The sequence below is a fragment of the Orussus abietinus genome, unplaced genomic scaffold (assembly GCF_000612105.2).
Source record: "Orussus abietinus isolate OABI.00-Male unplaced genomic scaffold, Oabi_2.0 scaffold68, whole genome shotgun sequence".
In the NCBI taxonomy this organism is placed as follows: Eukaryota; Metazoa; Arthropoda; class Insecta; order Hymenoptera; family Orussidae; genus Orussus; species Orussus abietinus.
Genome location: NW_019394236.1, coordinates 507,989 through 520,604, shown reverse-complemented (window position 1 = coordinate 520,604; position 12,616 = coordinate 507,989). Strand labels below are relative to the sequence as shown.

The 12,616-nt window shown below is 44.6% G+C and overlaps 3 protein-coding genes across 6 annotated transcripts in view; 1 reads left to right on the top strand and 2 right to left on the bottom strand.

Annotated features, from left to right (window-relative positions):
* Positions 1-770: 770 nt before the first annotated feature.
* On the bottom strand, positions 771-4,737 carry LOC105695760 (protein MTO1 homolog, mitochondrial). Of its 4 annotated transcripts, none has more exons than XM_012417649.1 (10): positions 4,702-4,737; positions 3,477-3,768; positions 3,107-3,406; positions 2,836-3,012; positions 2,338-2,745; positions 2,078-2,250; positions 1,566-2,018; positions 1,152-1,255; positions 1,025-1,085; positions 771-966 (listed from the first exon to the last, which is right to left on the bottom strand). In XM_012417649.1, exons 2-10 carry the CDS (start codon positions 3,685-3,687, stop codon positions 874-876), a joined length of 1,980 nt encoding a protein of 659 aa, XP_012273072.1. In that variant the 5' UTR covers positions 3,688-3,768; positions 4,702-4,737; the 3' UTR covers positions 771-873. The 4 variants fall into 4 exon arrangements, with proteins under 4 accessions (XP_012273072.1, XP_012273070.1, XP_012273071.1 ...); XM_012417647.1 differs by having other exon boundaries at positions 4,542-4,733; XM_012417648.1 differs by having other exon boundaries at positions 4,607-4,733.
* LOC105695761 (MKRN2 opposite strand protein) lies at positions 3,685-4,535 on the bottom strand. Its single transcript, XM_012417651.1, has one exon. It carries the CDS (start codon positions 4,436-4,438, stop codon positions 3,836-3,838), a length of 603 nt encoding a protein of 200 aa, XP_012273074.1. The 5' UTR covers positions 4,439-4,535; the 3' UTR covers positions 3,685-3,835.
* A 389-nt stretch (positions 4,738-5,126) lies between the features above and the next one.
* Positions 5,127-12,616, top strand: part of LOC105695499 (protein-tyrosine sulfotransferase) — a 118,009-nt gene continuing 110,519 nt past the window's right edge. The window contains exon 1 of the mRNA XM_012417053.1: positions 5,127-5,325. The gene's annotated coding sequence lies outside the window, so the exon portion shown is untranslated. The remainder of the gene's footprint in view (positions 5,326-12,616) is intronic.

The following is a 12,616-nucleotide window of genomic DNA, read 5'->3' as shown; positions in this document are numbered from 1 at the left end:
CGCTCTATTTCCGACGAGATGCACTTCCGCCCGAAAATCAGGCTGCAGAAGGGCCGGCGTGCATTTGCTGAATCAATCAACGACACTTGCAGTTGACTCAGCTGAATCAATAATGTCCTCTTTTCCTCACGCGCTGTTTAAAAATAATGCCGAGCAACAAGACGTACACCCGAGGGTACATACTCGAAGAGTACGCAAGGCTCTTCGTGTTTACACATCCTCGGATTTTCCTCTCCTTTCCCTCTCCAGATCTCAATGACAGATAATTCCACTTTATCCTTTTTTTCCCAGGAACGTAGGTAATTGAGAAAAATCCAACGATAACGGGCCTCTCTGTACGGGTTTATTTTAAGAACGAGACGCGGCTATTGACGATGATGAATCGGTTCAAGATGCAGATCCTCTTCTCGTGAAGTGGTCCTCGATTGAGAAATTAATCGTTCATCGACACGCGGCATGACCAGCCAGAGCATTGACCCCTTGGTTTACATGGAACGGTCTGCCTTTATTTGCTTATGATAGATTCGATGATAGTTCACCGACTAGGCGCCGACTCGTAATCATACGATTCGACCCGAGATCCAAACCACCGCCCGACCGCGCTCCTATTTAACAATGGTGGTGTGTGTTTCCATTCCCGAAACGCCATCGGGCGTCTCTACGTGCGTACATATTTACAGTAAATAAAATGGGTACCTCATATTTCACCTAGTCATTGTGATTACGACGTGAATAATGAACTAGACGTTCGGACAGATCGGAACGATTCATTCTCTCTTATACATAATTTCTTTTAATCGCCATGGCGTTTATGGGATTTACAGTGATACATTTGTACAGTTATTTTCATTTTTACATCGTCGTTTATCCCCCTTAGACCCTGGCGTTTGAAATGTTTCTGATGTAGTACATGAGTCGTACAACTGCAGCAGGTTTAACTCCGGATATTCTACTAGCTGCAGCGATCTGCAACGATAAATGTTCGGATAAATATTTAAACAAATGAGAATGTTTAATGACTTACTGTCTGCGGGCGAACTGCCATGAGCCTGTCTCTGTCTTCGTAGGATATGTTTAGCTGACTCCTGAAAGAAGTTTTGTATGGTATTTCTGGCAAGACAATGGTGTTACTATTTCCAACGAGTACTTACGAAGAATAGTCGATGTCCTTCGGTATGAGCATTCGTTCGTTTTGCTGCAATTCTTGCACCTCGTGCAACTGCTCCGAAATAGGAATTGAATATCGGGCTTCGATCTAGAATACATTGGATCGATAGAGCATTACCAATGACAAGTGACCGTTAATTTTGGTTATTCTTTTCAATTTTATGCGAACAAGGCGGTGCTTTGGGCTGCTTGACATCCTAATGTTATGCAGATCAGATCGAAGACCAATCTTCATCTTAAAGTGATTCTATCGCAGTGATTTATTCTTCGAGCACTATTATTCATGTAATTATGGCTACGATGCAATTCTTCGTAAAGCAAGTAACAATGAAATGTTCTCTAGATAAATAATCAGTACTTATGTCGTCGTTCTTATAAGATTATTATTTATTATTTACCTTCAATCTTTGGCATAAAGCAGTATCTTCGCTAAGAGGTCCAAAAACTTCTGGCATAGCCTTCGCTAATGTTGTTACATTGATGTCTTCGTGAGTATAGTGCAGCACATTGAAAGCCGACTGTACCTTCACGTTCTTTGTCATGTTAAGACCCAAAATTTTGCACCATTCAAACGGTGATTTAACAACTGACTTTAGGAGGCTAATGCCTGCTTGCAGTTTTTCCTTACTTTTTCGTGTCTTTTCCATTCTATAGTTCGAGACACAGCCGGATTCGTAGCCTTTCTCGGTCAGTCTTTGGTCGGCATTGTCAGGTCGCAAAAGTACACGAAATTCGGACCTGCTGGTGAACATCCTGTAAGGCTCTGTCGTACCTTGGGTAGTCAAGTCATCGATGAGAACTCCGATGTATCCTTCCGTACGATTTATAATTAAAGGGGGCTTGTTTAAAACCTAGAAAATTCAATGATGAATTCCTCGTTTTCTTAAATATTATTTATTTATAATTCTACCTTAGCTGCAGCGTTAACTCCTGCTACGATTCCTTGAGCAGCAGCTTCTTCGTACCCTGTGGTCCCATTGATCTGACCAGCGAGAAATAATCCTGGGACCTTTTTGGTTTCCAATTGGTAAGTTAATTCCCGTGGGTCTACGTAGTCATATTCCACTCCGTACCCTGGTGATGCTGTGAAATATTTTATTTACATAAATTTATAAGTACGATTATAATAGTAAGATCGTTAGCTTACTGTTTTTCATTCGTAATTCTTACTTAAAACTGCATTTTCTAATCCACTGATGGACCTAATGAGTTCCTCTTGCTTATCGGCAGGTAAAGTGCAAGATAAACCCTGGGGATATATTAAAGGAGAATCGAGTCCTTCTGGCTCCAACCATATTTGATGTGGGATTGGGCCAAATCGTAATATTTTACTTTCAATGCTCGGACAGTATCTAGGTCCTGTAACTTCTTCGGTAACGTGTAGATTGACGTGCATATTATCCTTTACTATTTTCCCAACTCTTTCGTTAGTGTATGTCAAATAAGTTGGCAACTGCTCTTCATAAGGTAGCCAAACTTTGTCGTTCAGGAACGAGAATGGCTCTGGTGGATTATCGGGTTGATAAAGCATACACTTTCCGAAGTCGATCGACTGCTTTTCAAGTCTTGGTGGTGTGCCTACGTAAGTATTTAACTAAGAGATTTTGTGATTTTATTTCTATGGTAGAATACTTTCCACTTAAAAAAAGAGTAAGAATTAATAGCTACCAGTTTTGAGTCGTCCCATTCTAAATCCCAATCTCTCCAAAGTATTCGCTAGTCCAATACTTGGTTCGTCCTTCAGTCTGCCAGCAGGCCTTCGCTCCAATCCAATGTTAATCTGACCCTTTAAAAAGGTGCCAGTTGTTATTACAACTGCATCGCCAAATATCTTTGTACCATCCCCTAGAAAATATTAATAATCAATTATTCAGGAAAAATTATTAAATCCATCACAACCAGTGCTGCTTTTTTGTAATAGTTGAAAAATATCACTCACTGAGAATAATTCCACAGCATCGAGGCGAATCTTCCTGTAGTATTAGATCTTCTACAGCAGCTTCTCGTATTTGTAATTCTTGCATATTAAATAATTCCGCTTGGAGATTCTGTTTATAAAGACCTCTGTCTATTTGAGCCCTGTGACCCCATACTGCTGGTCCTTTTCGACGATTAAGGATTTTGTAGTGAATCCCAGATTTATCACATATGCGCGAGCATACTCCGTCAAGTGCGTCAATTTCTTTCATGAGATGCCCCTTTCCGATACCACCAAAAGATGGATTGCAGGACATTTCACCTGAAATGAAATGCAATTTGTCAATATAAAACGTTTACACATATTGGTACATTTATTGTGGTCTACATACCCACAGTGCTTTTTTTGTGCGTAACAAGTAATGTTTTAGCTCCCATTCGAACAGCTGCAGCGCATGCTTCGGTTCCAGCATGGCCACCACCGATTATTATTACATTGAACTTTTGTATACTGCTCGATGTGGCATAATTTTTAATTGCACGACAATATGTCTGTCTATACTTAACACTATGAAGCAGTACTTTAATGTTGCCGAGTGACATTTTAATTTCTTTTTAATTAATGTAATACGATAAAATATAGAAAGAGAAATAGCGCATCTTATTTCATAGCATTCTTTCAATCTGGAATAATACAAGCTATTTTAATGATACTTTAGAAATATTCTAATTTATGCCATTCAAGGCATAATCAATTCAAGACAAGGTAATTGTTATTCTTTAAATTCCTATAAATTGAAATATATCTTAATGTGTCTTGTATTTTTGGCAAGATCAATTCCTTGCACAGATCTTCTTTACAAGAAAAATGAAACCCAGGGTATGTCAACAGATTTAAAAATTCAATGACGAAACTGAAGCAATTCATAGAAACTTCATTGTAATTATCAGCATTCCACTTGACATTTTTACGTATCGTCTCTAATGTACGATCCCAATGCGACTCCCAAGATTCAGGAATAACTTTTAACGACACACAGTTTGTCCAGTTAGAAAAATTGTTTATTATAATTCCACAGGTGTCGAATTCCACGATATACCCTTCGGAATTAACTACGGCAATATGTAAATCATCACTGACGTTATAATCATCAAGAAAGGTACCTGCCGATGGTCTCAAGACAATAGTAGTAGGGTTATGAATAGCATTAACAAAAGGATAAGGTATTCGGAATGGAACTAATAAGTAATTCGTAACAATGCTCTCACAGATCGGACAATTCTTTGGGACTTCTCTACAGAATATTGTATTCTCACACGTATGCCGAAAGCAAATTATTCCTGGATCTGTCATCGAAACCCCACAAAATGCGATCTCAAAATTACGAAAATAACCTCATTCAAAATACAAAATAAAACAATTAAACATTTGCTTCATAATGTTCAACCAATTTCACCAGTATCCCTTTTTGAGGTTAGGACCGTGACCACTCTTAACTGCTCCGTTCAATCATACCCATACTTGTTCCAAACAACTCAAAACTAATAAACCCCTTCAAATTATCTTCAAAATCTTCTCTAATTATATTTAAATGTTCAATTCCATTCTCTCCTAACCATTCACAAAATCACGACAGCCGATGCACAGCAGAGCCGCCACGTGTAGCGTTAAAGACACGAAGCTTTTAGAACCGTAGAAAAGACAAACTTTCTATTTTAACCTCTCATGGTAAAACTCCATCTTTTAAGGCACCAGCCTCACCGAGCGCGGCGCGTCACACTCCAGGGCTGAACAACCAATCCGACCGTCGCTTCACCTCGGCGTTATTTTCTTCTCAACTCTGATTGGTTCTTCATCCTTCCGCATAGCTTTGTATGACGCGATGCGCTTAATGCGACTCCGAGCTAACCTCGTCAGGCGAATTTTCAAGATGGCGGGTCGAGCGCGCGCGTCCCTCTCTAGTTCGGTCGGCGACCGCCGGAGGGCGGACGTAGCGCGGCGGCTTTCAAGCGCGCAGTGTCAACTGATCCGCGGAGCGGTTCGGTCGGTCGCGCGTCGCTCGTGTTTGAGCGATTGTCCGTCGCCGCGGAGCCCGGCTTTCCTCGCGGATCGCGTACGCCGAGTGCGACTCGCGTCCCTAAGGCTGTCTACGAGGTGCCCGTGTGTCGGTCGACGGTGCCCAGCGAGAGGATCCTCCCGTCGAGGTGAAAGGCGAGCCGCCGAGGGACGCATTCCGGCCGGTGAGTTTTAGGTTAAATTCCCCCAGAGCGACCTGGCCGCTCCTCTCTTCGCCGACTTCGCGCCGCTTCTTCGGGTCGTGCCGCGAGCACGTGACCGCACCGACGTGCACGGGCGAGCGTGAAATCCGCATGCACAAGTCCACGCGGCGTGCCTTCCGAGAGGTGACTGACACCTGATGCGTCGATGACCATGCCACGCGTCCGCGACCTCCATCGAGGTCGACTTGCTCGACCTTCGACCAAAAACTCAAATATTATTATAAAACATTCTTAATTTCCCCCTATATCAATATAACCTATAAACTGTACAAGTAGTATTTCATTTTACATAAAAATCCACGTTTAAATCTAACCTTTAACATTAATGGACATATTCCATTTCTACAATGAATCTTTACTCCAAACCTGAGGTATGATCACGGAAAACCACGAAGAATGATAATATCGTAGAGAAGGGTGCAGTGCATTTTATTTTCCCTGATTCCTCCCGACATTTCGGAGTCGGCGAAGGGTCGGTGCTGAATTTATTTGTTTATTCCCGAGTCCGCTCTGTCCAGAGTTGTTGGATTATTCGATCAGGTGTTTTCACCCGCCCGCCGAGGTCGCGTGGCCGTTAAGCCCCGACAATGAAAATGCCGTTATTCGAAAATAATCAGTCGAGAGGACGCGGAGCTATTTTAAACCTCTGAGTTAATCGGCCCAATTGCGCGACAGTTATCCGGTTGGCTCCGACTATTAATAATACCGATTCAATAAATAGCGATCCCTGAACATCCGGATTACGGTCTCGTTTGCATATTAAATTCCCCCCCTCCCCTAGGGGCTGTCAAGATGTGCAGAATTCTCCGTCCTTAATTTCAAATTGTGCAAATATTTACCTATTCTCCATAATTGCTCGTTTGAATATTTCTCCGTGTTTTTAACCGAAAACGAAACAAGGGGGAGATCCATATCGTAGGTTAACGACCGGTGCCCCGAGAGGCGTATCATAATTCCCGAAAGTTTCATCACTTCCTCTCTCAATGACCGCTCTTACGTGCCTCTCGTGGGGGCTCTCGGAAAATCGTGGAAAACGGACGCGACTGGTTTTTCGACTTTTCGAGGCGACCTTCGGAGGCAGGAAAGTCCCGCGATCGAGATTCTCGCGGCACATATATTTGCATTCGAGAGGAAAACGACCGTTCCGAGTGGAAGGATCGGCGAGCAAATCGTTTTAGAAACCTCTTGCTCTCTTCGGTACTCGCTCCGGTTTCTCAGGGGTTCTCCTTCTCCGTCGTTTCCCGGGAAAATCGCGAGTAAACCTTAAAAGCGCGTCTCATGTATCTTCTCTTTCGAGTTTACGTGTTTTCCTTTTTTTTTTGCATTTTTATTATTATTTCTTACAATTATTTTCTACGCCATTTTGTATGTATTCATTATTTTCTTTCTTTTTTATATTACTTTTTTTCCTTATCTCCATTTCACGCAGACGGCTCCGACGGTCGGGCTTGTCGGCGACCGGCGCGCCTAATTATCACCGAGTTGTGTTTATCTTTCGATTCGCTTTTCCCGCGTGCTCTCCCGCTACGCAAACGCGAAAGCCGCGTCACGCAGACCCGCGGTCGAGTTTTGCCGCCATCCGGTTATCCGGTCATCGGACCTATCGATGCATCGCTGGGGGGGGGATCGATACGCCGGGATAACCTGGATAACGTGCGGTCATGGGCGGATAAGAAATCGTGTATCACTATCCTTGAGTAATCTTTTTGTTGGATAGGGAACGATATAAATTAAACTTAACACCCAGAAAATATCGCCCCCGGTGGTTAGTTTATGAATTTCGCAGTTAATAAATATCCAGGGACTCGGTACATGATAACGTGGACGGATGGGAACCGATGTAACGTTGCTCCTACCAATTAGACTCTTAAATGGAACACCTTTGTTTAAATAATTTCTTTTATAAACTAATGAATTAATTTTAACATCCCCGAGGAGTCGCTTTCGCGCGGTATAGTTTCGCAGATTGTAAGCCTTGCAGACAAATCGTTCGTGAAATATATATGGAACTATTTTTTTCTTGTTTTTGTCCTACAATTTCGAAAAGTGCCCCCCTCCCCTCTACAGGGAGGAACACGATGCGTTCGATTAAAAAATAAAAAAGGAAAGGTTTAAAGGCCCAGGGCGGGGATCGCGTATCGAACGCCCTCCCGGGTCCAATTTAACGAGCAAAAACCTGGTTCCTTCCTTTTTTTTTCTCCACCCCTCCCTTTTTTTTTTATTCGACTCCCCGCGCATCGTCCAGATTCGTTAACCCCCCGCCTTTCAATAGACACACGCGGCACAATCGGCGAACACGGCCGATCCCCGAGTCGCGATTTTAATCCGCTCCGCAAACGAGTCCGAGTGTGTGCGCGCACTTGCGGATTTTACATTTTTTTTTTTTCTTTTTTTCCGTTGCAAATTGCTTCGCGACTCTCGACACGCGGTTCCCACCCCTTCGATCCCTCGTTTAGGTTCTCCGCGAAAGTTCCACGTCGATTTCTTATTTTTGGTTTCTATGCGTTTCAATTTTCTTTTTCTAATCTCTTGCCTATTTTCTCATCGCCATCCGTCGATCCGTAGAACGTGCGTTTGGTGCGTTTCAGAGAACGTTTCAGGTGGGCGAATAGAATTTCGGTTCGACTGGCTTCGATCGATCGAAATGTATTAGTAGAATCTTTTTGTAGACCTTGGAGGATAGTTTGGTCGGTTAACCGAATATCTTTTTTAGCATTAAATGCGATATTGTTATTATCGCAACATTTACCGGGATTTATCGCGGTATTTCATGGGATTGGTTGAAACTTATCCAGGGAAATTTATTTGATCCAGGAGTTTATCTTTTGCCAGGTCAATCGTACGCTTGGTTGTCCATGTGATAAGCGAAAATAGTTTTTTTTTATTTTGTTGAACTGAGAATAACACTTTTGGATTTGGTCTTTGCGCGCGTCGAATCGCGCGGCGCGAGGCCGCGTCGGTTAATGCGGCGTTACGCAATCACCGTGCGGAATTGCCGTCGACGATTCGTGCCGAGTGAAACCTCCGAGTGCATCGCCGTCTCGTTGACCCTCGTTAAACGCTGAGACTCGGTTCTATATTCCTTCTTATCACCTTATCGAGCCGCGACGGCCAAGTCGCGCTCCCGAGCTCCGATCCCGCAAGTAGGAATGAAAGTAACTCGCAAATCGAAAAATCACGTATGAAAAATTATACGCAAAACGAACAATTTCCACATAGGGACGCCCTACCATAAAATGATTCAAACCGTTCGATTAACACCGCCGATATTAATCACTCGATTTTTATTCCAACAAGTCAGGATCTTTATTTTTATCAGCCCTGTTTGTCCGTGCCCTCGTTACGGCGCGTTACTAACGTTACATGTTTCAAGTAACTGTACCCACTTTTGTAAAAAAAAAAATAATAACAATATAGCGCGATCATGTCGCCATGAGATGTAGAGTCGAAAACTGGAGTAAGTCTTATTAATTGTAACGTGCGTTTGCGGGAATGAAATGATAGGTATTTCTTTTTTTAGTGTTTTAATTTAAGAAAATCTGCAATTCGTTGGGAATTTCGGGGATTTTCCTGCGGGACCGCGATGGGAAGAGGGGTTTCGGAGGAAACTGAGAAACTGTAGGTCATGAAGGTAAATACAGGTAATGAGGGTTTCAGGTGCAGGAGAGACGAGTGTTCCGGAAAACCTCGAGACTTGCAAGACTTGCGGGGGGTCCCCCCCGCTCTCGGTGCATCGGTGCATCAGTGTTTCGGTTTTCCCGGCACGTCCTTCGTAACTGTTAGGCTCCGGGCACGTAAAACGATAACGGGCTATCCGCTGGAGTCATGTGGCCTTTAAAAAGGATATGAATATCGGCTCTGCCAGGTAATAATGCGCCGACGTTGCGCGGGTGTCGCCCTCGGGAGAGGGGGCAGGAGAAAAGAAAAAGAGAAAAAAGGGAGGGAAAAAGAGGTCAGAGGGAAAAAAATGACTGCCCTCCGGCAATATTGGATCCCCCGGATATCTTTCGGCGAGGGGGAAAAAGGGCTGCAGAATTTTGTTGGAATTCTTTTCTTTCTTTTGTCTCGCAGATTAATCCAAATTATTCGAAATTTGTAATTATCTTCAATTATTCGAGATTATTCGCAATTATTTCCCCCCTTAACAAGGTTCTCCTTGTCTCTTATTTCTCGGCTTCGTTTTATTCCGCATTGTCCTTCCGCCGTCGGTCTATTTCCTTCGTTTCTATTCCGGGCTCCTCCGCGGCGGTTCCGCGTCCAGAAATGCGGAAATCCTTCTTCTCGCGGACGAATTCCTCCCCCCTCGAAACGGGAAAGCAATTCGAAGGCAGGGATTGAATTTGGGAAAAAGATTAGTGGGACCACTTGGCATGGAAAGGCGTTCGCGTGGCGAACGCAATATTCCGTACTTTTAATGCGATTTCCGTGTAAACGGGGCGCTCTTGTATTTGGACTCTTTATTTTCCGCTTTCTTTGTTTTTCCTTTCGATTTTTCTTTTTTTCCTTTATTCCGCCGGGTACGTTCGCTCGGTATTTTCTGATTTAGATTTATTTCTGCCCCCTGGGAGGAAGAGGGAATTCCTGGGGGAGAGGAGCGAGGATGCTCCTTCTCCTTCTTCTCCTTGTCCCGGGGGTACTGGATGAATCCGCGATTGACTTCGGGGTTTCAATATCCGCCTGGGCGGCCGGCGGGGAATCGACGCGATTGGACGATAATTTTAATTGAAATTCCAGCCGCCCTGGAAAAGGTAGAAAAGCCAATCAAGAGCCGAATCGAGCTCGACGGCTCGCCGCGACTTCCAGGGCGGACCTTCGCCGAAAATCCATTCTTCGGACTGATTGGACGTTTGGCGATGACAAACGCGTCCCTCTCCCTTTCTTTTTCCTTCATTTTTCACCACCGATCCATTTTCATTTCGATGCCGAGTCGCGTCTAATGATCGAACCGATTGACCTCCATCTACAAAGTTCGAACCTCCCCCCCCAAATAAAATTCGGTACCTCAGGATGAAATTCAACAATTAATATTAACATGCATGTCGCCACTCGCGTCGACTTTTCATCTTATAACAACGCGTATTGACGATCTGAACACTGGAGAAAAAAAAAAACAAAAACTTGAATTTAAATAACCAGTTGGAGAGATCCGATAAGAGGAGGCGTTTCCTCGTCAGGAAAATCGGTCTCGGTCTTGGGCTTTTTGTTTTAATTTTACACTTTTTTTTTCATCTCGACTGAGCAAGATTGCCTTGAGTATGCAAAGACCAACGATGACGAAGACCATGGTTAGTCGGTCTTGCTCTTGCTCGACACTAGAGGCGTCCTCCATAATTGATTATCAGATTTTCGTGCCGATGCCCGTTTACTCAGCGACAAAAATGGCAAAAGGATAGAAAGGAGAAAGAAAACGGCCTCGCTCATCGATTATCCTACCGGACAATTTGCAAGCGATCGCGTCGGGAAGTTTTCTAATTAAAGGACCGGACAAGCGGAGAGCCCGCCTCGCGGGGGGTCCCGATCGAGTTTTCGAAGCCCTCGGCGCTTATCAGTCGGGGCTAAGTCGTCCTTTGACGACGAAAACGGCCCGGACTTTGCAAGGGGGGGATGGGAGGGGGAAAGTTCGTTTTTACAGGGACGATCCACCCCCTGGAGTTGTCCCGTCGCGTCCGGGATAACGCGTCCCATCGGAGGGGCGAAGTTCCCTCGTCTGTTTTGCCTCCTCCCCCCCGGGGGCGACGGACTGTGCAATAAAAATTACCGGCTCGTTAAAAAGTTTCCCCGGGGGCCCCCTCTCGATGACCCCCGAAGGGGGGGACGGGAACTTCCCGAGGGAGGAAAAAAGGGACACCCCGACTATCCGGGAAATGGCCAACGTGCCAACAAAGCGGCGCCGGGGGAAACGGACTTCGGAATACTTGGAAGAAATTTACCCATAGAGGGTTTTCGACGTAGAATACGTGCCCCCTCGTTTCCAACGACATATCCCGTGCATCGATAAGGCGAGAATTGACCGGATCTATCTATTTTCCTTAATTTTTTGGGAGCCAGATTTTGGACTCTTTGAAAATTTCGGGAGTCTGGCGGTTCTCCCTTTCTGTAGAAATCGCGTTGAATTCCAGGGAGTGGACGAAAACCAAAAAGGGTTTGATACGAATTTTTAATATTCTTTTTTATATCATCGACTAGGTGGCTTTCGATAAGATTTTGATAAGGCCTATTTTGATTCCACTCGGTCGTCAAATTTTTGTGGGAGACAGATTTCGGGAATTTTTGGAATCGGATATTTTGGCCTTTCTAGGCCAAAAAAAAAGTAATGTACAAGTTTGATGTTGCGTTTTTATGTTTTTTCTTTCAATATTTTCGTTTTTATTATCGACTCGGCGGCTTTTGGGAGGTCCGCAAATCGCAGCCCGTCGACCTGCCGAGCTTTTCCCTTGACGAGTAAAATTGCCGAGGGGAGGGCGGAGGGGGGAGGAGAAAATCGAAAAAGTTCGGCCCGGTCAATCGGAGCGACGTTTTTCTGAGCTACGCGATTGGCCGGCGTTTTTTCCCTCCTACGAAACGCGGAAATCATTTCCGCGACAGCGATGTTTTCGGATTGCGTCCCAATTTTGCGAGGCAAGCTCGCCGGTGAATTCAAATTGCCCCCTCCCTCCCTCCCCCAGAAATCGGGAGGGAACACGGGGTAGATGGAATGTCGGACATTTTTGTCGATACTGTCGAAGTGGCGGCCAATGGGAGAGAGAAAAAAAAAAGGGGTGGAAAGAAAAATATAGCAGTAAAAAAAGATGAAAAACGGGAGGAAAAAGTGGAATTAAAAATGTTTGAGGGGTCGCGCGGATGGACCGAAGTGCGGGCAAGCGATGAAAGCTCGGATGAAAACGCGTCCAGTGTCAGAAGCGCCGATTTTTCAGGAAATTTTTCAAACGTGACCAGGGGGTATCCGTATGTGAAGACACTTCCTGATATTCGAGGGGATGGGCGAGGTTTTTCGGGGGGAGTCTAAATGAAGGACGTAAAAGGAATAAACGAAGCACCGTATAAAGTCTGAAGGGGAGCTTTTGATAGCCAGAGGGGGGGCGTATCACGGGCAATAAAGGGAAAATCGTGTATGTAAGGGGCAGAAAGTCAGCGCCGAGACACGGCGGCGACAATCGCTCGGGCGATTCCCTCGGTGTTGGACAACAATGACGACGGCACGGCTGCGGAGGCGGCATAAAGTAAGCTTTATTACTCGTGAATAACGACCGGC

Excerpts from the sequence above, each read along its gene's own strand:
- LOC105695760 (XM_012417649.1), bottom strand. The coding sequence starts at position 3,687 with ATGTCACTCGGCAACATTAAAGTACTGCTTCATAGTGTTAAGTATAGA. Across the intron at positions 3,013-3,106 it reads ATGCTGTGGAATTATTCTCA|GGGATGGTACAAAGATATTT; the intron begins GTGAGTGATATT and ends AATATTTTCTAG. Across the intron at positions 967-1,024 it reads TGGCAGTTCGCCCGCAGACA|ATCGCTGCAGCTAGTAGAAT; the intron begins GTAAGTCATTAA and ends TTATCGTTGCAG.
- LOC105695761 (XM_012417651.1), bottom strand. The coding sequence starts at position 4,438 with ATGACAGATCCAGGAATAATTTGCTTTCGGCATACGTGTGAGAATACA.